Below are 26,155 nucleotides of genomic sequence, written 5' to 3'. Positions count from 1 at the left end.
TTCCACAGTTCTTTTTAAAAGTATCCATATATAAATTAAATTATAAAATCTATGCTGATCGGTGGTATAGCTCAAGATCTGCTTAATGCATGGCACCTGAGATATTGACAATAAAATGTCAGAGTCATAGAGATGTACAGCACGAAAACAGACCCTTTGGTCCAACTTATCCATGCCAACCAAATATTCCAACCCAATCTAGTCCCACCTTTCAGCACCTGGCCCATATCCCTCCAAATTCTTCCTATTCATATACTCATCCAGATGCCTCTTGAATGTTGCAATTGTACTAGCTTCCACCACTTCCTCTGGCAGTTCATTCCATACATGTACCACCCACTGCATGAAACAGTGCTCCTTAGGTATCTTTTATATATCTTTCTCCTCTCACCCTAAACCTATGCCCTCTAGTTCTGGACTCCCCCACCCTAAGAAAGAGACTTTGTCTATTTATCCTATCCATACCCCTCATAATTTTATAAACCTCTATAAATGTCACCCCTCAGCCTCTGACACTGCAGGGAAAACAGCTCCAGCATGTTCAACCTCCCACTAGCTCAAATCTTCCAACCCAGGCAACATCCTTCTAAATATTTTCTGAATCCTTTCAAGTTTTGCAACATCCTTCCGATAGGCATACAATATTCCAAAAGTGGCCCAACCAATGTCCTGTACAGCAGCAACATGACCTCCCAACTCCTGTACTCAATACTCTGACCAATAAAGGACAGCACACTAAATGTCTTCTTCACTATTCAATCTACTTGCGACTCCACTTTCAAGGTGCTATGAACCTGCATTCCACAGTCTCTTTGTTCAGCAACACTCCCTCGGACCTTACCGTTAAGTGTAAAGTCCTGCTAAGATTTGCTTTCCCAAAATGCAGCACCTCACATTTGTCTAAATTAAACTCCATCTGCCACTTCTCAGCCAATTAGCCCATCTGATCAAGATCCCATTGTAATCTGAGGTCACCTCCTTCACTATCCACTACACCTCCAATTTTGGTGTTATCTGCAAGCTTGCTAATTATATTTCTTCTGCGCACATCCAAATCATTTATATCAATGATGAAAAATAGTGGACCCAGGCACCAATCCTTGTGGCACTCCACTGGTCACAGGCCTCCAATCTGAAAAACAACCCTCCATCACCATCCTCTGTCTCCTGCCTTTGAGCCAGTTCTGTATCCAAATGGCTAGTTCTCCCTGTCTTCCATGCGATCTAACCTTGCTAACCAGTCTCCCATGGGGAGCTTTGTCGATCGCCTTACTGATCACATCTACCGCTCTGCCCTCATCAATCCTCTTTGTTACTTCTTGAAAAAACTCAAGTTTGTGAGATATGATTTCCCACGCACAAAGCTGTGTTGACTATCCCTAATCAATCCTTGCCTTTCCAAATACATGTACATCCTGTCCCAAAGGATTTCCTCCAACAACTTGCCCATCACCGATGTCAGGTTCCCTGGTCTGTAGTCCCCTGGCTTGTCCTTACCACCCTTCTTAAACAGTGGCACCACGTTTGCCAACCACCAGTCTTCCGGCACTCACTTGTGACTATCGATGATACAAATATCTTAGCAAGGGGCCCAGCAATCACTTCCCTAGCTTCCCACAAAGTTCTAGGGTACACCTGATCAAGTACTGGGGATTTATCCACTTTTATGTGTTTCAATACATCCAGCACTTCCTCCTCTTATAATACGGACATTTTTCAAGATGTCACCATCTATTTCCCTACATTCTATATTTCCCATGTCCTTTTCCACAGTGAACACTGATGCAAAATACTTGTTTAGTATCTCCCCCATTTCCTGCGGTTTCACACAAAGGCAGCCTTGCTGATTTTTGAGGGGCTCTATTCTCTCCCTAGTTACCCTTTTGTCCTTAATGTATTTGTAAAAACACTTTGGATTCTCCTTAACCCTATTTGCCAAAGCTTTCTCATGTCCCTTTTTTCCCTCCTGATTTCCCTCTTAAGTATACTTCTACTACCTTTATATTCTTCTAAGGATTCAGTTGATCTATCCTGTTTATACCTTACATATGCTTCCTTCTTTTTCTTAACCAGACCCTCAATTTCTTTAGTCATCTAGCATTCCCTACACCTACCATCCTTTATTTTCACCCTAACAGGAATATATTATCTCTTAACCATCGTTATCTCATTTCTGAAGGCTTCCCATTTTCCAGCCGTCCCTTTACCTGCAAACATCTGCCCCCAACCAGCTTTTGAAAGTTCTTGCCTAATACCATCAAAATTAGCCTTCCTCCAATTTAGAAATTCAACTTTTAGATCTGAAAAACTGATTGAAGTTGTGTCAGGGAGAGGATTATTGGGAAGTCTTTTTACCAGTGAGACAGTAACATTTTGTTTCTCAGCATAAATTGCGTGCTGGTAAAGTGCCAGAGATTATTTGGTTATTTGAATTAACATTCCCATCTGTCACTGTTTCTTGCAGGGGTCCCGGAGGTGGTCGACCATGGCCAAATCCACCTAACGCAAATTCAGTAAGTATATCTTAATGTTTGCATGGCCCTCACATAGCAAAAAATAAATCAGTAGCCTCTCAGCATTTAAATGGTGACTGTGATGCACAAGCTGAAATATATTCCCCATATAATAAAAACATTACTTTCGTAATTACAGTAATTGTTCCTTATAAAAGGAAACTGATGCCGACAGGCAAGCAAGCATACAGTGTGATGCAAAAGTGAATGAACAGTTTGTCCAAGTATGGGGACGGCAAACACGAGGGGACACAACTTTTAAAATGAGGGGAGATAGGTATAAGACAAATGTCAGAGGTAGTTTCTTTACTCCGAGAGTAGTAAGGGTATGGAATGCTTTGCCTGCATCGGAAGTAGATTTGCCAAGTTTTAAGTGCATTTAAGTCGTCATTAGACAGGCAAATGGATGTACATGGAATGGTGTAGGTGGGATGGGCTTCAGATTAGTATGACAGGTCAGCGCAACATCAAGGGCCGAAGGACCTGTACTGCACTGTTATGTTCCAAGTAACTCTTATTTATGCTTGATTTCACTTTAAAAATTCAGTTCTTTATTTTTCCTTCCAACGTTCAGCAGGTCCTAGAATCTTAATGCTGATTTGCTTCTTGTTAATTTCCCATTATGTTCTGTTAATAATGAATATTTCTTTCAGTTTGTACAATGAAAGTATTGCTGCTTGTTTTTCTTCCTACTTTTAGTGTTTCTCAACATCATTAATATAATAATGCTAAGCAAGAGGCAAAGTGATAATTGATGAGTTTTCAAAAGATGGCAAGCATGAATTTGTTTTCATTGTTTAATAATGTAAGCAGGCAGAAAAGAAAATTCCCAAGTACATATAAAATATTCCATGGCAATTTAGCTCAGCTGGCTCGAAAGCTAGTATGTAGCTCAAAGTAACACCAACAGCATAGGTTCAGTTACTTTTCAGGCTGAGGTAGATCTGGAGCTTCTTTTCTCGAAGCATGAAAAGCAATGGCAAACCAGCACTAACAAAAATACCTCTTTGCTTCTATACTCAATTCCTCTTGTTATGAAGGCCAGCATGCTGTTAGTTTTCTTCACTGCCTGCTGTATCTGCATGCTTGCTTTCATTGATTGATGTACAAGAACACCTAGATCTCGTTGTACTGCCCTTTTACCTAATTTAACTCCATTTAGGTAATAATCTGCCTTCCTGTTCTCGCCATCAAAGTGGATAACCACACAGTTATCCACATTAAACTGCATTTGCCATGCATCTGTCCACTCACCTAACCTGTCCAAGTCACCCTGTATTCTCCTAACATCCTCCTCACATTTCACCCTGCCACCCAGCTTTGTATCATCAGCAAATTTGCTGATATTACTTTTAATACCTTCATCTGTATCATTAATGTACATTATAAAAAGCTGCGGTCTCAGCACTGATCCCTGCGGCATACCATTGGTAACCACCTGCCATTCCGAAAGGGAGCCGTTTATCACTACTCTTTGTTTCCTGTCAATCAACCAATTTTCAATCCAATTCAGTATTTTGCCCCTAATATTATGTGCCCTAATTTTGCTCACTATCTTCCTATGTGGGACTTTATCAAAGGCTTTCTGAAAGTCCAGGTATACTACATCTACTGGATCTCCCTTGTCCATCTTCATGTTACATTCTCAAAAGATTCCAGAGGATTAGTCAAGCATGATTTCCCCTTCACAAATCCATGCTGACTCTGACCTATCCTGTTACGGCTATCCAGATGTTATAATTTCATCCTTTATAATTGACTCCAGCATTTTTCCCACCGCTGAGATCAGACTAACTGGTCTATAATTCTCTATTTTCTCTCTCCCTCCTTTCTTAAAAAGTGGGACAACATTAGCCAACCTCCAATCCGCAGGAACTGATCCTGAATCTATAGAACATTGGAAAATGATGACCAATGCATCCACGATTTCTAGAGCCATCTCCTTCAGTACCCTGGGATGTAGACCTCAGGTCCCAGGGACTTATTAGCCTTCAGACCTAACAGACTGTCCAACACCACTTCCTGCCTAATATAAATTCCCTTCAGTTCAGGTCCTTCAGCCGCTATTACATCTGGGAGATTGTTCATGTCTTCCCCTGTGAAGACAGATCTAAAGTACAAATTCAACTCTTCTGCCATTTCTTTGTTCCCTGTAATAAATTCACCCGTTTCTGTCTCCAAGGGCCCAATTTTAGTCTTAATCATTTTTTTTTCACATACCTAAAAACGCCTTTACTATCCTCCTTTATATTTTTGGCCAGTTTACCTTCGTACATTTTTTTTTCTTTGCGTATTTCCTTCTTAGTTATCCTCTGTTCTTTAAAAGCTTCCCAGTCCTTCGATTTCCCACTCATCTTTGCTAGGTTATACTTTTTCCCTTTTGTCTTTATATGGTCCTTAACTTCCCTCGTCAGCCACAGCCACTCTGCCTCCCCTTAGGATCTTTCTTCCTTTTCGGAATGATATTAGATTACTTACTTACAGTGTGGAAACAGGCCCTTCGGCTCAACAAGTCCACACTGACCCGCCGAACTGCAACCCACCCAGACCCATTCCCCCACATTTACCCCTTCGCCTAATGCTACGGGCAATTTAGCATGGCCAATTCACCTAACCTGCACATTTTGTTTTGGACTGGGGAGGAAACCGGAGCACCCAGAGGAAACCCATGCAGACACGGGGAGAATGTGCAAACTCCACACAATGGATCGCCTGAGGTGGGAATTGAACCCGGGTCTCTGGCACTGTGAGGCAGCAGTGCTAACCATCGTGCCGCCCACAAATAAATACTCAATTAAACGTAAACATAGGTTGGTAACCAATTGTCAAGTTTTTTCCCTTGTAACCCTTTTGTAACCACAGTATATCCAGCTTTACATCAGAACTTTGGTGTCCTGCAGCATCAGTATCATCACTAATGCTTCCATGGAGTTGTGACTTCACAGTCAAAGTCTACTTACAGACCGAAGTTTGTAAAGAATTTCACTTTGTCTACTTGAATAATAGATAATGATAATTGTGCTGAAAACGTGCTTGTAATTAAAATCAATACAGGGAGTGCGAGCAAGCAAGTATTTGTGTAGTTATTTGTGACAAGTCAAGTAAGGGTAAAGTGAACTTAATAATTGCATATTGCTTGCTCACAATTTCTTTCTGGTTTAGACTTTGTGTCAAAATTGTAAAAGGAGAAAAGGTGAATTTATAGTTTTTTTTGTTACAGATACCATATTCATCAGCATCACCTGGTAATTATGTGGTGAGTAGTATTTTGCTGGTTCTTTTTCTCGGCTGTGCTGTTTTTGTTCCAGGTGTGGAAATGGTTGGCCAGATGTTAACAGCAGCACCAAGTGTTTTGGCTGAGAAATGAACATCTGATTCTTGTTTGGTTGTTTTGTCTGGCATTCAAAGTGCATATGTTGATGTTCATTAGTAAATCAGTCTGGTCAAAATTGCTCTGAGATCTGTTATACATCAGCATATGGTGCAATGGCAAATTGTCTTTGAAAATAAGCAAGAAAATACAACATATTACTGGTAATAGGCTTTTGTATATTTAAAACTTGATTGAAAATGCTTGAATGGAAGAATGCTGATTTTCTAATAATATTTGTATAATAACTTATTCTCTGTGTGAATTGTCAGTAAACAGTACAACATGCAGTTTGGATATTAAAATCCACATCCTGTGGTGAGGAAATCCTTTACACAACCCCTTCAATTTGAACCCATCCTCTACTGTAGGACGTCTTCTCATGGCAAGCTTTGTTAATTGTTTGATTTGTATCCTGGAACAAAATAAAGTGTTCAGCTTATGAGAGGAAAAGAGCTTCTCAACTGATCCACTTGAAACGTTCGTCCTGATAACTAGCTACAGAGCAAATAAGTAGAATAGAGCTTAAACAATGCAGTCTTTCTTAATAAACAAGCACATGTTGTAACACTGATTCCAGGGAAAGAAAAGAGGCACCAAAGTATTGTTTTTACTTGAAATAAGTCTTGGCTTGTTTAAAAAAAAGGTTGTTAGATCTAAGGAAGTGGTATGCAAACTGTTCAGGGAAAAAAAACAGACCTGAAGAATGTTGAAGGAACCAAAGGCAGTATCTCCAGACTCGCAGATTACTCAAAGTTGGGTGCAAGACTGAGTTGTGAGGAGGATGCAGAGATGCTTTAATGTGATATGGGCAAACTGAATGAGTGGGCACATGCATGGCAGATGCATTAAAATGTGGATAAATGTGAAGGTTATCTTCACTGGCAGCAAAAACAAATAGGCAGAATATTATCTGAATGGTTCTAAATTGAGAGAGGTCACTAAAGGAACTATGCCGATGCAGCAGATGGTCAAGAAGTAATGAAAACATGTTTCCATGTTTTGACCTTCATTGTTAGAGGATTACACTGCAGGAACAGGGCCTTGGTGAGACCACATCTGGAATATTATATGCAGTTTTAGTCTCCTTATTTGAGGAAGGATCCTCTTGCTCTCGAGTGAGTGCAGTGAAGGTTAACCAGACTAGTTCCTGCTATGTGTGCAGAAGTTGAAGCTATTAGGATTATCGTTGCTGGAGTTCAGAAGAATGGAAAGAGGGGAGGGGTGGTTGTGTTGGGCAATCTCCTAGAAACCTATAAACCTCGAACAGAACTACGCTGGGTAGATGCAGGAATGATGTTCCTGATCATGGGGGAGTTCAGAATCAAGGGTCACTGTCTAAGAATATGGGGTAAACCATTTAGGACTGAGATAAGAAATTTCTTCAAGCAGAGAGTAATGAGACCACTGGAAGCAGTTGACGTCAGCACATCACATGATTTCAAGATAGAGTTTGATATTACAGTTGGAGCTAAAGGGATCAAAAGATATGGGCGAAGGGGACAATGATTATTGAGTTGGATGACCAGCCATGATCAAATTAAATAGAGAAGTTGGCTCCAAGGGCTATATGGCCCACTTCTGCTCCTATTTCCTATGTTTTCCTGTTTTACCTGTTCAAACTCCCTTTGTGGACAAAGTGTCCTGAAAACATAACAGTGCGCCTGGTCATCATTGATAGTTTGTAAACCAGTTAAAATTTGCCATCACTATAAGAAGTTATAATATCGTAGGGGACTATTCAGACTGTTAACTCTGTAAACAATTCAACTCTAATCCCACTATCTTTCTATCTTCCTATATCTCTGCCTTGTTCTCCACATTGAAGATTTATAAGATTTTCCTTTAGAAGTCACAGTGGTCTCTTTTCACTTGCTTCCTGCAACAAATTGTTCCATATTCCAACAATTCACTTTAGAAAGGTGTGTGTTTGAACAGTGACTTTTATGACCTCAGGACACCATGAACTGTTTTGGGAGTATATTCACTGCTATAATATTGGTAATACAGCAATCAGTTTGTGCAGATCAAAATCCCACAACCACCATATGAAAATGACCAGATAAACCATCTTCGTAATGTTGATTGAGAGATGAGCATTGGCCAGGACATTGGTGATAATTGGATTGCTCCCTTTTCATCTCTGTAATAGTGCCATAGGATGTCTTTACATCATGAGACAGCAGAAGGAGCCCTCATTTAATGTCTCCTCTAATTAACAGCACCTCCAACAATCCAGCACTCACTCAGTACTAGAACGGCATGTCATTCTTGATTTTTGTACTCAAGTCTTATGCATAAAGATCGCTTAGATTCTGGCTCTCTTTTTATTACAGTTTTCAAATGATTGTTAACTATTTGACCAGACAAAGCCTAGTTAACTCTGTCAAATTGCCAGAATTTTAAATTCCCCTGAACCTCCCTTAAATCTCACTTCAGCTTCTCGGTTTAAAAAAAAACCCCAAAATACCTAATCTCTTATCAGTAAATACAGCCATTCAGCTGTAATGCTATTGAAGAATTTACATGACACATAGTGGTAGTATAATGAAAATGTTACTAATAATATAAAACTCCAACCTCAAGTTCTGGAGACTTGGATTTGAATCCCATCATGGCAGATGGTGAAATTTGAATTCAATTAAAATAAAGAAATAAAAAGCTAACAACATGGCCACCACCTAGTGATGTAAGAAACATATTGTAAAAACCAATTTGGTTAACTACTACCTTTTTCGGTAAGAAAGTTTGCCATCTTTACCTGAAATGGCCTACATGTAACTCCAGACTCACAATAATGTGGTTGACTCTTAATTGCCCTCTGGGTAATTCAGAATGGGCAGAAAATGCTAGCCTTGCTCACAACACTCACATCCCATGAACAAATAGAAAAATGACTTTAATCAACTTTAAATACTTTTTTAAAAAAAGTCTGTAGTAGGACATTCAAAGCTACATACGATTCTCAGTTCTCAGTTCAATAGCTGTTAGTACTAATTTATTATTGTTCATTTATTGTTGTATTTTATGCCTAAAATGTTTGTCAGGTTTTGGGTGTTGACATCATTTTAGTTCACTGAAAAGTTCTTGGGTTTTAGTTCTGTTTGTGTGTTGAATCTTAAAAACAATGAATCAGCACGTATTTAGGAAGTCACAACATAGAGGCAGAATAGGCTATTCAGCCCAACAAGCTTGCCCATCATTAAAGATCATGGATGATCATCTTCTAAATGGTACTGTTCTGCATCCATGTTCCTTAATATCATTTGTCTCCAGAAACCTATTAATTTTTTTTTGTCTAGAACCTGCTGAGTTTAAGATACCAGAGTCCTCTCAAATAGAGAATTCCAAAGGTTTATTACCCTCAGAGTGATACCCTCATCTCAGTCTTAAATGCTCTGACTCTTATACTGAGATTATGGCCCCTGGTTCATGAGTCAGCAGCCAGAGGAAACGTCCTAGCTATATCCATCCTATCATGTCCTATAGGATATTAGAAGTATTAATGAGATCATCTTTCATGCTTCAAAGTTGCAAGCAATACTGACAGATTTTCCTCAATGTCCCCTCATAAAATCACCAACCCCAGTGGTTAAGCTGCTGAACTTCTGTTGAAATTCATTTGTAACAAGTATATCCCTTAGATGAGGAGATCAACACTACAGTTAGTACTTCAGGTGAGGTCTCATCAAGGCTTCTTACAACAGCAGCAAGGCATCTTTACTTCTGTACTCAAATTGTCTTGACTGCATGCCAACATACTCTTTCTGAATTGTTTGCTACATCTGTGTGCAAACTTGTATTGACTCACAGACAAGAAAACAAGATCTCTTTGAACTCTTGCAAATCACTACCTCCCACCATTTCAGAAATATTCTGCCTTTTCTTTCTAGCAAAGTCAAGATTTCAAGCTTATTCATGCTAGATTCAATCTGCCATGTACCAGATCATTCACTTAGCCTGCCCCAATGCTTTTGAACCTTTTATATATGTATATATATTCCTCACAATTTATATTTCCATCCAGTTTGGTATCATCAGAAAACTTGGAAATATTACAAATTCGTAATTGGTTCTCACATCCAAATCACTAAAATAGGTTGTAGCCTCGACACCAATCCTTTGCAGTACTCCAGTAGTAACAGCGTGCCATCCTGTGAATGATCCATTTATTCCTACTGTCTGATTTCTGCCTATTAACCAGTTTTTAATCCATGTTACTATATTATCCACATTTCTATGTGCTGTAATTTTCCTTACTAGCCTCCTGTATGGGACCCTATCAAAAACCTCTGAAAATCTAAATACATCACATCCACTGGTTTTCCCTTACCAATGATACAATAAACATCCTCAAAGCTAAAGGTTTGAGGGACATGATTTCCCTTTCCTGTGATTTCCTCAGGTGAAACCTTAATGCTGGCTGTATAGCTGCTCACTGTAGATTTTGTCTACTGTGGCCAAATGTGATGTGTCCCAAGTAGACTGTTAAAAGAATCATTAATATCAAAATTGAGAACAAAAATATTTTGTTGAAAGAAAATGGTCATCAAAATCACAAACTTATCTCTTAATCAGCTTCAGGCACTAATTTGTTTCAAACTTCACGAGCTTGTATATCATGAAACTGAGATTCTGGTGTATGGAAAATGTCAGAAGGCATAACTCTGTCTTTCCAAACACTTTGCAGCCATAAAAAGCACTTCGAAGTGTTGTAATGTAAAACTTAATGATACAGTTTAAGGATAGAAAATGATTTTTGAATTATTTTCTGGTAATATTTCTGTTGGCTATCTGCTCAGTTCTTAATGTCATATTCCATGGTTAGAAACCTCAGGAAAACAACTGCGCGGGTGACAAAAATTTGCAAATGTGCACGTATCACATCTGAAGTGTGATGCATCGCCTATGATGGACAAAATAAAACTAGACAAAGAAAAATTTGCATATATGTGGAAATTTTTATGACCACATGACGTTCCAAAGTACTTTACAACCAATGATCTACTTTTGAAGTTATAAATGTCTCAGTTGAAACTGCTTCCACCACACTCAGACTGTCCATTAGAAATCCCAACTACTTGCGGTATGAAGAGGTTTTTCCTTATGCCTCTGTTGCTTCTAAGTTATCTTAAATCTGTGCCACCTTGTTATTGATCCTTCCATCAGTGAGAGCAGTATTTTTTCTTAGTATTCTGTCCTTGTGATCTTGAATACTTCTATTCAATTTCCCCATAACTTTTTTTAAAGAAAAAGAGTCCCTAACTCCAGCATGCCTTATCATAACAGAAATTCCTTATCCCTTTCGCCATTTTCATGAATTTTACCTGCACTTGCTCTTCTTTTCTGAAATGCAGTACCCAGAACTGGAATCAGTACTCCATTTGAGACCAAATCAGTGGTTAATACAAATTTGTAAAGTCTTCATGCTTTTGTATTCTGTAATTCTATTGAAATGTAGGATGTTGCATACCTTACTAATCACTGTCAAGTGTTTTGTCATCTTAAGTAACTCATGCACTCAGACTGACAGGTCCCTCTGATGTAAATGCTTCAAATCCAAACTAAAACAGAGAATGCTGGATACTGAGCTTATAATGCAACACTTGTGAAGAAAAATAAAATAAACATTTCAGAACTGGTAGGCTACATCTATTTCTCTTACAGATGTTGTGTGACTTGCTGAGTAATTCCAGCACTTTCTGTTCCATACATGTTCTGAAGCAAGGAATGCTGTAAGACAACACTTGAAAGTTCTCTGAACCAATGAGATGGACTGCTTATTTGGAGTTTAATACTATATTTTCACTTGATTTTTGGATCTGTTACTATTTTAAGTGAGTGAAGGACAGGACGTGAGTGAATGTATTGTGCAAACACTATGTCCATCACTATCAGGCAGATGGAGTGTTTATGTGGACAGAGTTATTTTCTGCGAGATTTGACCTGCACCCTCGTTGATACAGGCAACTACTTGGTATGTTGTTGAACGCAATGTCACAAAAGCACTGCAACCATGTGTATGGGAAGCATGCTCTCTGTATTTGCAGCATGACCAAACAGAAATATCTCATATAGGTATTGGCATTTTACATGTGAATAATGTGATTCAAACTAAAGTGATTGTAGTTTTTCTATTCCATGTTTAAAAAAAAATTGCATAACCAAGAAATTTTACTAATGTCTCAAACCTCAAAAGGTTTAAATGATTGACAGATGTTAGAATTTCAAGATTGAATTGGCCTTGATGTTCCCTGGTGTATACTTGCTTTATTCACTTGATATGGGTGTCATTAGCTAGGTCAACATTTGTTGCCAGTCTGTAATCTTAGGAAGGTAGTGGTGAGCTGCTTCCTTGAAAGCCTGCAGCTGATGCAGTTTCAGTGTATCTTCAGTGCTGTCAGGAAGTGCTGTTTTAGGTTGTTGGCACACTATATATATTAAAGATATTTACATAGTTTTCTTTATTTATTAAGTTTTTATGTAAACTTAAAAGTGAGTTTAGATTACCTACAATATGGAAACAGGCCCTTCGGCCCAACAAGTCCACACCGACCCTCCGAAGACCAACCCACCCAGACCCATTCCCCTACACCCGATACTACAGGCAACTTAGCATGGCCAGTTCACCTAACCTGCACATCTTTGGACTGTGGGAGGAAACCGGTGCAACCGGAGGAAACCCACACAGACACGGAGAGAATATGCAAACTCCACACAGACAGTCGCCTGAGGCGGGAATTGAACCCGTCTCTGGCGCTGTGTGGCAGCGGTGCTAACCACCATGCCGCCCTAATGAACAACTCTCTTGACCAAGGACTGCATGTGTTATGATACTGAACTTGATTTCACCAATATTTCGTCTCCAATTTAGTACAGTTTTTCCACAATACCACATATTTCAAGTAGGTTTCCAGTGTTACAAACTTCAAAATTAAAGATTTGAGCCAATAATTCATGGCAGTTGCTTTTGAGGAACATTGAGAGAACACTGCACTGTGGCATCCTTCAGAGATATTCCAACTACTTGCTGAAATGAATGGATCCCATGGGACTGGTCAAAGAAGAGTAGAGGGATTATTCCAACAACATTTATTCCTGAACCAACACCATTAAAGCAGATTATCTAGTCATCTCCCATTCGCTGTTTGTGGAACCTGGCTGTGCACAAATTAGTTGTCATGTTTCTTAAATTAAAATGTTGACTACTCTTCAAACATACCACATTTGCTGTGAAACACTTTGGAGTGCCTTGAGGCTATTGATAGTGCTATATAAATCAAGTTCTTTCTATTTTAAATACGTATTACTCTGATATAGGTATTTGGCATTTTAATTCAATCAGTCATTTAAATTGGTTTAAAAGGTCTTTACTTTTCAGCAATCTTCTTCTAAATTTTTTTTTGTCCTCTCTTGATGCCATTCATTCATAGTCATTTCACAGATGGTTTCTGGTCCATGCCCAAGCGACCATCTATCTTCCACATGTCTAGACAGTAAGTGTTGCGAGACTATTGAACTGAACTGGAATTCATAAATCTGCTTGGTCCTGACATTCACATGGACATATTTTCCTGCAGAGATGAAGGATAATAATCAGGCGAAGAACGTTGCTAATTTCTCCCTCTTGCCCAGTATGGACACATTGAGACCAGTAGTGACATCTAACTGTGTGGATTTATTATGTATGGCGCCAGTCTTTTATACGTTTGTAAAAAGCAGCTAGTGCTGTGTCGCACAGATTAACTGATTTTATTTCAGACATGAAATTCATGGTTCTACTTAATTGGCAGATCATAACAACCACATTTCAGATGAATGTTTCAGACTAAATTCCTGATGACTATTGTTTTGCAGGGACCCCCTGGTGGTGGAGGGCCTCCAGGAACTCCGATCATGCCTAGCCCAGGAGGTAAACATAAGTTACCTTGCTTGCTTCTGTTTGGTTTTGCCACATTTGATGAGTAATGAATGCATTCTGTATGGCCTTAATACTTCAATAGCAAATATTGACTGAAACATTTTATACATAAATTGTCAGATTACCTGACTACAAGGACTCAATGGGAATTAAATAAATGCCATTTGTCTTAATTTTCAAAGATTTAGTGCTGCAAGAACATAGCATTTTGTGAACATTTTGAATAAAAACTACTTTATTTTGACTTGAACAAGTGGCAGTAAGAGGTAAATTGTCATTTTGTTTGAAGTATTAGGCTATATTTTGTGATCACAAACCCACAGCAACCATTGGTTGGAGAGCCAGGGCACTTTTGTTATAGTCCTCACATCTGAGAAATACTTGTTATTGACTCCCAGCATTCCCTCTTGTGGACTTTACCAAGCTCTCTTACCATTAGGTATAACATTCGTGGCAACTGTTCTGTAGTGCCAGAGTTCACCTTGTACAGGCCAATCAATTGTTATTTCACAAGAAGTTTTGGTCAAAAGGGTCAGTTGTTAAAATCATGCGGGTGTTATATAACAGAATTTGAGAATGGAGTCATCAACAGGGGACATATGCACTCCAAAAGAGCTGCACTATCAAAGATTTTACTTAGATTTTACAACTGATCTTCCTTTTTCGCAAACTGGGATTCTTAAATCCTTAGAACTAGTAAAAAGCTAGTCTAATAGTGATGATGTAGCCACTGTTGGAAACTCACTTCAGACAGCATGACTGCAGTTTTACAGGGAGCAGGTGAGAGCTGAGACTACTCAGCCACCCATGCCTTAATGAAGGCCCTTGAATTATTAATTAACCTGGCCGAAGGGAAGGTATGGATATGCCAGGCTTCCATCCTGTTTGGACCTTAGGGACGAAAGAAATGGAGCTGGGTGTGGAGTCTGCCTCCAATTAATGACCTTTTCACAACAAGCAACCATTCACAAGATAAGTTTCTGCACACCTCTGAGCCTCCCCCCTCTCTGGGGTTGGGCAAATGTGTTTGGTCATTGGGAGTCAGGTGTCAGGTCAGGGTTGGGGATTAGAGGGATGCAGAGGGTGGTGATGGAGATACTGTTGAGCCCAGGAGAGTTGAGGGTTAGGCTGATAGTATAGGAATTAGGTAGAGGGGAATGAGAGCCAGAGAATCTTTGGGCCAGGGTGAGAAGCCATTGCCATGGTAGGTGGCGTGGGGGCAGGGTGTTGGAGGAATGTGTGTACATTCAGAGAAGAGAATGGACTTTAGATACAGGGACAGGAAAAGGGTACCCATGACATTCCGATATGAAGCCAGGGAATGAAGTCAGTAGTTACTTTTGGGGTAAAAACAATGACTGCAGATGCTGGAAACCAGATTCTGGAGTAGAGTGGTGCTGGAAAAGCACAGCAGTTCAGACAGCATCCGAGGAGCAGGAAAATCGACGTTTCGGGCAAAAGCCCTTCATCAGGAATACCCAGTTACTTTTGGGGTCAGTTCAATTAGTTATCCAGGAGTTAGAACCAATTCTATTCTCGCTTAAATTCTCTGGCTAAATATTCAGGTAAGTGAGTCAGACTCAATGTGGTATGATTCCAGCCAGGCTTTTTCGAAGGGTTTCAGTTACCAGTAATTGCCCACTTATTTTCAGAAAGTTTCCGTTTCTAGTGCAATTTCCAGAGTCAGCTACTTTCAAGAATTTCACAGGTAACTCCAGTCTGCACTTCATTGATAACTTCTTTCTATTAGAAGATCTTGGTCAATGTTTCAGAAGAACTGGTATGGACACTGCTAAAGAATTATCAGATTGAGGGACAGAGGATGTGGTCTGAAACCTATTTTTAAAATTTTAATGAGGACAATTTATGAAATTAGAGTAAATTGGCAAATTAGAGTAAGGGATAAGTGAATAGAAATGATGTGGCAAACACTCAAGGGGCTACTTCGGAATACACAATGAATACATTCTAAAGAGTAAGACAAATTCCAAGTGATGGACAGACTATCCATATTTAATTAGAAAAGTTAAAGGTAATATTTATCTTTTTTAAAAAAAGCCTATAGTTATGCAAGATAGGTGACAGATTAGAAGATCACCCAGAACAAACAAAGTAGGGAATATTGACTAAAAATTTAAAAAGGAAGTAAAACTTAGTGTGAGAGAAAGTGAGTCAAAATATTGAAATGGTAAGAGTTTCTAGAAATATTTTAAAAACAAAATAGTTAACAGTGAAAGTTGGTCCAGTAGAAAGTGAGTCCGTGTGAATTGATATTGGAAAAGGAGATGGCAGATGAATTGAACGTTTTTTTTCTATTGACCTTCACTATAAAAGATGCAAGTAATGTGCGGTATGCTTTTGAGACCCCAACTAAATATGGTTTGTATAAATGATTTGGATAAAGGAACAGAAGGCATGGTTTTCACACCTGGTTTAATGAATTTTGCACATGTGATGGGCTACATGGTCTCCTTCTATGCTGTAAACATCCAGGAGTCTATGGTTGTGAAGAGATCATAAATAGGTTACAATTTTTTAAAAAATTGAGTTAACTAAGTGGATGAGAATCTGGCATATGGAATATAATGTGGAAAAACATGAAATTGTCTATTTTGGCAAGAAGCATAAAAATCATATCATTCAAATGCTAAAATACTGTACAGCTCTGAAATACAGAGGGATCTGGGTGTCCTAGCACATAGCATGCATGTTTAGCAAGTAATTAGAAAAGCTCAAAGAATATTATCATTTATTCTGAAAAGAATTGAATTCAAAACTAGACAGGTCAAGTTTCACTTATACAGGACACTGGTAAGGCTACATCTGGAGTATTGCGTTCATTAATGATCACCTTATTTGAGGGAGAATGTAAAAGAGTTAGAAGCAGTTTAGACTAACATCTGGTTGTTGTCTTATGAGGGAAGGTTGAAGAGGATAGGCTAGCATCTAATAGAGCTTTGAAGAGTAAGAGGTGAGTTGATTTTAAGTTTTTTATTCACATGTAGAATTTATTGCCTGTCCCCACTTGTCCTTGAGAGTGTGATAGTTAGCTACTTGCTTGAACCGCTGCAATATAATATACTGAGAGGTCTCAACAGGATGCTGTGCAAATGTTGTTATTCAAAGTTTGGGAGAAGATTTGTAGCTCGGGTGCTTGTTGTTGTGGTTCTGTTCGCTGAGCTGGGAATTTGTGTTGCAGACGTTTTGTCCCCTGTCTAGGTGACATCCTCAGTGCTTGGGAGCCTCCTGTGAAGTGTTTCTGTGATGTTTCCTCCGGCATTTATAGTGATTTGTACCTGCCGCTTCCGGTTGTCAGTTCCAGCTGTCCGCTGCAGTGAGCACACATAACAGCACACAAACCAACAGCCTCTCTCAGACAACAACTCACCAGGACGAAGGACCCGATACCCAGCATGAGCAAATCCAATGTAGTGTACAAAATCCCATGCAAGGACTGCACAAAATGCTACATAGGACAAACAGGAAGACAGCTAATGGTCCGTATCCATGAACACCAACTAGCCACGAAATGACATGACCAGCTATCCTTAGTAGCCACACACGCAGATGACAAGCAACATGAATTCGACTGGGACAACACTACTATTATAGGACAAGCCAGACAGAGAACAGCCAGGGAATTCCTAGAGGCATGGCACTCATCCACAGATTCAATCAATAAGCACATCGACCTGGACCCAATATACCAGCCACTGCAGCGGACAGCTGGAACTGACAATCGGAAGTGGCAGATACAAATCACTATAAATGCCGGAGGAAACATCACAGAAGCGCTTCACGGGAGACTCCCAAGCACTGAGGATGTCACCTAGACAGGGGACGAAACGTCTGCAACACAAATTCCCAGCTCGGCGAACAGAACCACAACGATGTTGTTATAAAATAATGGGTCACCTATTTAGAACAAAGATCAGACAAAATCTTTTTCATGGAAAAATTAGAGTATGGAAGCTGCTTTCTGAAAAGGCAGTGGAAGCAGAGTCTTTGAATATTTTCAAGGCAGCGGTGGAAAGATCCCTAGTAAGAAAAAGGGTGAAACAGTTATTGGATTGGTGAGACTATAGAATTGAAGTTACAATCAGATCAGCCATGATCTTATTGAATAATGGAATAGGCTTGAGGATCAAATGGTCTACTCCTGCTCCTTGGTTGTATGTTTGAAAGGGAAAGGGCACAATTAGTTAACAGCAAAAATCAAATATACTCCAAGAAGTAAGAGAAGCAATTATTGATTTATTAGTCACTTAGCAGCTTTTTTTGTGATAGTAATTATGAAGATTTCTGGAAATTTATAAGCTTCTCTTATATTGCTGTTTGTGTTATCTTTGTGGTACTGCTTCTCAAAGCATTGACTCTGTGCACACAGGAGCAACCTCAACTAAACCTACCAGATTTACCATACATATTATGTTTACTTAATTTCAATTTTATCTTTATAAGATTGGTCAAGTCTCCACATCACCAGATTCTTCAGGTGTGTTGATTGGTCTAACATTTGTCTTGATGCCCCTTCACTCAGTTAAAATTAAAGCCAATGTTCATGATCCTTGATTGAAAGACTCTGCTGTTTCACACTGTCTAATGGCACCAGCCGGGAGGTCCAGTGTTAATGAAATACTAATCGATATGGAGTGCATCCCTGTAGAGTACATTGTCTACACTTGGAAGAGATTCGATGAAAGTCCATCTGCTACTGATGAAGCTTGGCAAGTAATACAAGTTTTTCCAAATCCCTTTAATGAGGCCTGGACTTGAACCAAATTTGTAAACTGTGAGTGGGAACACCTCTGCATAATCTGGTCAAACATATTTTCTAATCCTCAGTGAATCATGGTTTCTGTTGTGTTTTATCCACCCCCTGCTTTCCATTTTTTACACTGATGTCATTCTCCTCTACTTTTCTGGGGAGTTCTCCTTCTCTTTCCTTAATGCACGGAAGTACCCAGCCTCTTGTCTCATTATCAGGCTTCATCCTTCTCCACATGCTAAGTATTTCTGTGTCAGCTGCTGAGTCTTAACTTGGTCAATAAGGATTAAATGTTCAGAAAATTTGAGTTATGAATTTCAACATAATGACCATAAATAATAATAAATACACCCTGTAAATATAGACTTTTTGGTATTTACATTGACTCAAAATTAAACCGAAAGGTGCCCGACCAGATCTGTATAACACATTTAAAAACATACTTTGATTATGTCATAATAATTTGACAAGGTGTGAAGTAGGGCGTAATATATTTCAAGAAGTACACTAATTTATGTTGAGTGCTTTCACTTTATCACTGCCATTAATTTTAGTCTATATCCATTAAAAAGGCACTGCATCTAAGACTTGAAAGGAGAATATAGTAAAAAGGGAATTTAGGCTTAATGGATGCAAGCTAACAGTAGAGTTATCTGTACAGCCAAATAAACATATCTGGAAAATCTAACCAAAACATCAGGAAGCTTACAATACTTACAAAGTAAATCTTTACAAATAAATCTTTACAAATAAATCTTTACAAATAAATCTTTACAAATAAATCTTTACAAATAAATCTTTACAAAAAATATCAGACATCTTTAAAAGTAAGAATATTTCTGAGGAAGGCAGATTACTAAAATCTCTACATCCACAATGCCACCATGAGTCAACATTGCTATGTTCGTGAAAAAGTTGGAATATAAGCCAGATAATGGAAGATAATGGCATCGGAGATGTGGTTTCTGAGACAAATGGTGGGGATTAGTTGAGGTAGTTTTTATGAAAACTGATACACAAGAAAAGCTGTTGCAGTTGGTCACCAAGAAACATCCACAATGATTTAGGCACATACTTGGGAGAAAGGAACTATTTTATCTGATTGATACTGATAAAATTGAGAGCAGCCAAGCAGATTGAGACAAATGAGGAAATAGACTGACGGCTAAAGAGACAGAACAGATAATGTTTCAAGTACAACACCATGATGTTGGCTGTAATCAGGGACCATGAACATTGGGAAACCATGATTTTATCGTAAACACTAGCAAATCATTGTAAATAGAGTCATAGACCCTTTGGTCCAACCCGGCTATGCCGACCAGATATCCCAACCCAATCTAGTTCCACCTGCCAGCACCCGGCCCATATCCCTCCAAACCCTTCCTATTCATATACTCATCCAAATGCCTCTTAAATGTTGCAATTGTACCAGCCTCCACCACATCCTCTGGCAGCTCATTCCATACACGTACCACTTTCTGCGGGAAAAAGTTGCCCATCAGGTCTCTTTTATATTTTTCCCCTCTCACCCTAAACCTATGCCCTCTAGTTCTGGACTCCCCCACCCAAGGAAAAGACTTTGTCTATTTATCCTTTCCATGCCCCTCATAATTTTGTAAACCTCTATAAGGTCACCCCTCAGCCGCCGACGCTCCAGGGAAAACAGCCTCTCTCTATAGCTCAAATCCTCCAAACCTGGCAACATCCTTGTAAATCTTTTCTGAACTCTTTCAAGTTTCGCAACATCTTTCCGATAGGAAGGAGACCAGAATTGCACGCAATATTCCAACAGTGGCCTAACCAATGTCCTGTACAGTCGCAACATGACCTCCCAACTCCTGTACTCAGTACTCTGACCAATAAAGGAAAGAATACCAAACACCACCTTGTGGGCGGCACGGTGGTACAGTGGTTAGCACTGCTGCCTCACAGCGGCAGAGACCCTGGTTCAATTCCCGCCTCAGGCGACTGACCGTATGGAGTTTGCACGTTCTCCCCGTGTCTGCGTGGGTTTCCTCCGGGTGCTCCGGTTCCCTCCCACAGTCCAAAGATGTGCAGGGTCAGGTGAATTGGCCATGCTAAATTGCCCGTAGTGTGAGGTAAGGGGTAAATGTAGGGGTATGGGTGGGTTGCGCTTCGGCGGGTCGGTGTGGACTTGTTGGGCCGAAGGGCCTGTTTCCACACTGTAATGTAATGTAATCTAATCTAATCTAATCTAATTCACTGTCCTATCTACCTGCGACTCCACTTTCAAGGAGCTATGAACCTGCACTCCAAGGTCTCTTTGTTCAGCAACACTCCCTAGGACCTTACCATTGAGTGTATATGTCCTGCTAAGATTTGCTTTCCCAAAATGCAGCACCTCTCATTTATCTGAATTAAACTCCATCTACCACTTCTCAGCCCATTGGCCCATCTGGTCCAGATCCTGTTGTAATCTGAGGTAACCCTCTTCGCTGTCCAATTTTGGTGTCATCTGCAAACTTACTAACTGTACCTCTTATGCTTGCATCCAAATCATTTATGTAAATGACAAAAAGTAGAGGACCCAGCACCGATCCTTTTGGCACTCCACTGGTCACAGGCCTCCAGTCTGAAAAACAACCCTCCACCACCACCCTCTGTCTTCTATCTTTGAGCCAGTTCTTTATCCAAATGGCTAGTTCTCCCTGCATTCCATGCGATCTAACCTTGCTAACCAGTCTCCCATGGGGAACCTCGTCAAATGCCTTACTGAAGTCCATATAGATCACATCTACTGTTTTGCCCTCATCAATCCTCTTTGTTACTTCCTAAGAAAACTCAATCAAGTTTGTGAGACATGATTTCCCATGCACAAAGCCATGTTGACTATCCCTAATCAGTCCTTGCCTTTCCAAATACATGTACATCCTGTCCCTCAGGATTCCCTCCAACAATTTGCCCACTACCGAGGTCAGGCTCACTGGTCTATAATTCCCTGGCTTGTCTTTACCGCCCTTCTTAAACAGTGGCACCACGTTTGCCAACCTCCAGTCTTCCAGCACCTCACCTGTGACTATCGATGATACAAATGTTGTAGCACTTGAAAAAGAGAAGACTTACTTAAGTCTTTGGGTGCTGCTGAGTGGGGAACAGGGTTAATGGAGCCTGAAAATATTGGTTTGCTGTCCCATTCCTTGCTCCTTCCTTTTTTGCTGAAGCAGGTTTTGAACCAGCAATGCTACTTGTCCCCACAAGGTGATAGCCAGTTGTAAGAACCTTGTTAAGATCTTGAAGGAAACCCACTTTGATTCACTCAAGTGTTCCAAAAAGCTGGGAGTAATTTAACTGCCTGGTGGCATGTACCTGGGAGCAGGCCAAGGTATCAGGAAGCTCATCCCTGTCTGCCTGTGTCTGTAAACAGAAATCCAACCTGAGCTCCCTACTGTGCCCCCCCCCCCCCCCCCCCCACACACACACACACACACACACACAGAGAACATTGTCTTCACAGTAGTGGTCTATTGTTTTTCTCTGCTTTCTACGTGAAGCTTTAAAAAGGTTTGGAAAAGGTTGTGTCCATGTTGAAGCACACTGTCAGTTATTTACTCTGTTCCTGACATATTCTAACAGTGTGCAATCACTGCATGGCTTTCGAACTGCAGTCTATATTTCCTTAGCATTTTGTTTGAACAATGGGCTGCTTGTTGAAGCAGTGTTTATATCTTTGCTTTCTAGGTTTTTTTCCTTTTGTGCTCTGTACAGCAAGTATTTTCTAGATTGGTTCCTTCCTTCAGTATCTGTATCATTTCCTTTACCACCCACTGCCCATTTCATAAAATATTCAAAATGTTTTGGATCTGTTTTCACTGTTCTTCATCCTCTGCCACTAATTTGGAGATCATGTACAAATTCCTCTTAATGAAATGACTTCTCTATACTTGGTAACCAAGCAAAGACTGAAGGTAGTACCGAAAATGGGATTCATTGTTAATTTGTTTATATGTAGCATACAATTTATACTACAGAAGCATTATGGAACGACATTTGACAGCCAGTAACGTAAGGAGATGTTAGGGCAACAGCCAAAAGCTTGATCAGAAAGGTAGATTTGAGGTAGAACTTTATCAAAAAAAGTAGAAATCTGGGAATTTCAGAGCTTGCCTTTGCAGCTGGAGGCTGAGCAGCATTGATTGTCCAGTTAAAGTATATGTTGTAAAAGAGACTAGAACTAGGTAAGTATAGTTTTCTCGGAGAATTGTCAGATTGGAAGAGGTTATAGGCAGGGAAGATAAAGGCCATGCAGATAGAATATGGAAAACTATGAGGAGTGCATTGGAATAGTGAAGTATGGAATTAATCAGGGTATGACATAAGAGTTTCAGCAGCATGTACTACTATCATTCATCCTGTGAGATGGACAAAAGCAATACATTTGTAAACCTGCACCATAAATGTCCTGAGATAATCTTTGAAAGATCACAAGCATTTTTAACACGTTGTATTGCTGATTATTTCAGATTCAACAAACTCCAGTGAGAATATGTACACAATGATGAATGCTGTACCTCCTGGGGCCAGCAGGTCTAATGTAAGTGAAACAAGCTTTTAATTTAATTCCAACTTTAATACAAATTTTCCAATTCATTAGATCACCAAGATAGGAAATGTGAACTTGTACTCAAGATCCCCACAGTACATGAGTGGCAATTTTTATCTATAACGATTCTATTCTGGTTTACAGTGTCTTTAGATCAGCCAGCATCCCATTAACTAAGGAATTCCTTTCCTAACAATATTGTGAGTATACTTACACCAAATGAACTACAGTGATTCTAGATGGTAGCTCACCACCACATTCTCAACGGAAACTAGGGATGGGCAATACATGTTGGCCACGCCAGCGGCACCCAATTCCATGAATGAATAAAAACAAAGCCGATAATTAACCTTAATAATCTAAGTGCAAACTCTAATAATTTTGGGGTAGACATGCCCAGTACACAATAAAAACACCGTACATTTTAGGATGAATTGAATGGATATTTCACAAAAGGGATAACAACAATTTTGAAGGCATCTATAAGTATTTAAAAGACATCAACACTTTTATCAAGTCTGAATGGGCATAGAATGAAGAAATGACAAGCGTTAAGAAAGATTCATAGGCACAAGAGCAAAAAATGTTGCTACCTGGTATTCAGCATCCTCTTTGACAATGGGTGAAGTTGAGATAATATTACATCAGACACCCTAAAGTTAACACTGCAGCACACCTGCAAAAAGGTGCAGCTAAGTTACAGACTACTGCAGGCCATTACTGTTCTTTTACATATGCAAGCTCCATAGCTAAGCATGGTAACCAGCATACTTGTAGAACCAAGCAAACCTTAGCAGCTTTTCCTCTTGTTGTCAAAAGACTGAAAAAGTGATTTGCTGCCACAGGCATTCCCATGTTTTGTTGTGGGGACCCCTGAAATAGGTGGTGGCATCTATAGCATTCCATTATAATGACTGGGCATGAATTTGTATCTCATTGTGATGCCACCAGGAGCCATGATGCAACTATCATAGAGAAGCTAAGCTCTTTCCAATAAGGTCTGTAAACCTGAAGTTTTGCTGACTATCATAGCCACACTTTAAATGCATTGCTTACTTCAAAAAAGACAAAACAATAGAAGTGACTGGAAGATTTCCACGTGAGTGCCTCAGTCATTGACTACTCCTGTTCAATGTACCAAATGAATTGTGAAATAAGTTCTTTAATCCATCTAAATAAGAATGTGAAGCAATTGATCAAAATGTAAATGTACTCTTGTATATGTGGAAGGGTCCATTGACAAAAGTTATTTAGTTTATGCTTCCTATTTGTAGTTTCCAATGGGTCCTGGCTCAGATGGTCCAATAGGGGCAATGGGTGGAATGGAACCACATCACATGAACGGATCATTAGGTAAGGAGAAAATGAAGAAAGTGTGATAAACTTTTACTCACTTTGCCATATTAGTTATTCTGCTGTATTTCTCTAAATTGATAGTTCCCTTCGTCTTATGTACCTCCTAATAACTATGGATGCACTTTAGAAACAACCTGATGTGTAGACAACAGTACCAGAGGGGCTTATTTCCAAATCCATACAAACAACCTTAAGTTGGCATATCTCATTCAATATTAATGTGGTATACCAATGTAAGACAGCTGCACACTGATTATAATCAACCCTCTGGTGAGTAACATTTCCTAATATGATTTTACCCCTTGGTGAATTTTGTTTACTTTGGCTCTGTATAAGAGAACATGTCCTTTTAAAAGTGTTACATGTTCTCTCCTGGCACTTCAGCAAATTTATTTTACATTGGTTGTTCCTATATTTAGTCCTGATTTGTTTATGGTAGGGAAACATTTAGTCAGGGTAAAGGAATGGATCATTGTAAGCTCTTGGACTCAGTCACATACAACTATCAATAAGCAAATAATTGATTACTTTCTCTGCCTTCTACTACCTTTCTCCTGTTTCACTTGTGATGACATTGTTATTCATTTTTAATTTGATTTCAACCACAAGAAAATGATTTTTCATCATAGATATTATGAAACCTCCAAAAAAGTGTACCTTGATTATCAATATATCTTCAAATGTATTTTTGAAACTGCACAAAGCTACTAAAAGAGATTTAATCATAGTGCAAAATCCTTCATGGAATAGCAGTTTCTTCAATCAAAAACTAAATTAACAGTGCTATCCTATGCTGCATAACCTTTTTTCTTCTTCCTATATCCCTTCCTTTATTCTCAACTACTAAATAATTTAAATTCTCATTCTGTTTTGATCTTTAATTTTCCTGATTTATCATTAAGAGATTAGTATAACCCAGTACAGATGTTGGATGCCAAATAGAATGTTGAAAGTTCAAATCTGACCCTTTGCCCTGACTCATTGCCTCCATTGGATAAAGTTTATATTTTATCAATCAGACAATTGAAAGTGAGACGGTTCATGTGGGAAATGGAGGAGAAAAAGGACAGAATGATATGAATTTCTTGGATTTAGCTTTCTGTTTTACTGATGGTTGAGTCTGTAATTCCTGTTGTATTACTTTAAGATCTACCTGCAGAGCTAGTGGAGATGGCATGCTGGGAGATGCTGCTTTTAGGACAAACGTCCAGAAATAAATTGGACTATATTTACACTGAACTGTATTGCATTATGAAAATCTAGAAATTTCTATCAAGGATTCTACATTAGCACTAATGTATCTCAGTTCCACTTAACAGGCTTGAGGCTTATGTGACAAAAGCCCAAATCAGTGCAAACTCCATAATATTGCTGTAATTACCCTAATGAGTATTCCCAACAAAAGACATATGATCGAAGTTTTCTGTCTTCCTCTCATCAGGACAATTTGCAAGAAGTCAGTTAAAGGGCAAAACCAATATTTATATTGCATGAGAGGAAAATGCTGATTGATTGGCAAGAGGACTGTGATAGATGATTTGTTTAAATTTTAGGCCAGACATGTTGACCCTGATTGGTCTGGGCATTGCTCTAAGAAATTAGCTAGTGAATGGCTGTCACCTGTTTTCTTGAATTGAAACGAGTGAAATGCATGTACATGTTG

The 26,155-nt window shown here is 39.3% G+C and overlaps 1 protein-coding gene across 4 annotated transcripts in view; it reads left to right on the top strand.

The window, feature by feature from the left end:
- ssbp2b (single stranded DNA binding protein 2b) overlaps positions 1-26,155 on the top strand; it is a 384,293-nt gene that overhangs the window by 322,319 nt on the left and 35,819 nt on the right. For all 4 annotated transcript variants that reach the window (XM_087999746.1, XM_087999743.1, XM_087999738.1 and 1 more), the window contains 5 exons: positions 2,465-2,513; positions 5,734-5,769; positions 13,741-13,795; positions 23,057-23,127; positions 24,411-24,489. In XM_087999746.1, the coding sequence (XP_087855872.1) occupies positions 2,465-2,513; positions 5,734-5,769; positions 13,741-13,795; positions 23,057-23,127; positions 24,411-24,489 (290 nt within the window). The remainder of the gene's footprint in view (positions 1-2,464; positions 2,514-5,733; positions 5,770-13,740; positions 13,796-23,056; positions 23,128-24,410; positions 24,490-26,155) is intronic.

The sequence above is a fragment of the Chiloscyllium plagiosum genome, unplaced genomic scaffold (genome assembly GCF_037043375.1).
Source record: "Chiloscyllium plagiosum isolate Xiang-an unplaced genomic scaffold, Cpla_swu_hap1 HiC_scaffold_2, whole genome shotgun sequence".
In the NCBI taxonomy this organism is placed as follows: domain Eukaryota; kingdom Metazoa; phylum Chordata; class Chondrichthyes; order Orectolobiformes; family Hemiscylliidae; genus Chiloscyllium; species Chiloscyllium plagiosum.
Note: the sequence above shows the minus strand (reverse complement) of the source record. Positions and strands in the feature narration are given on the sequence as shown.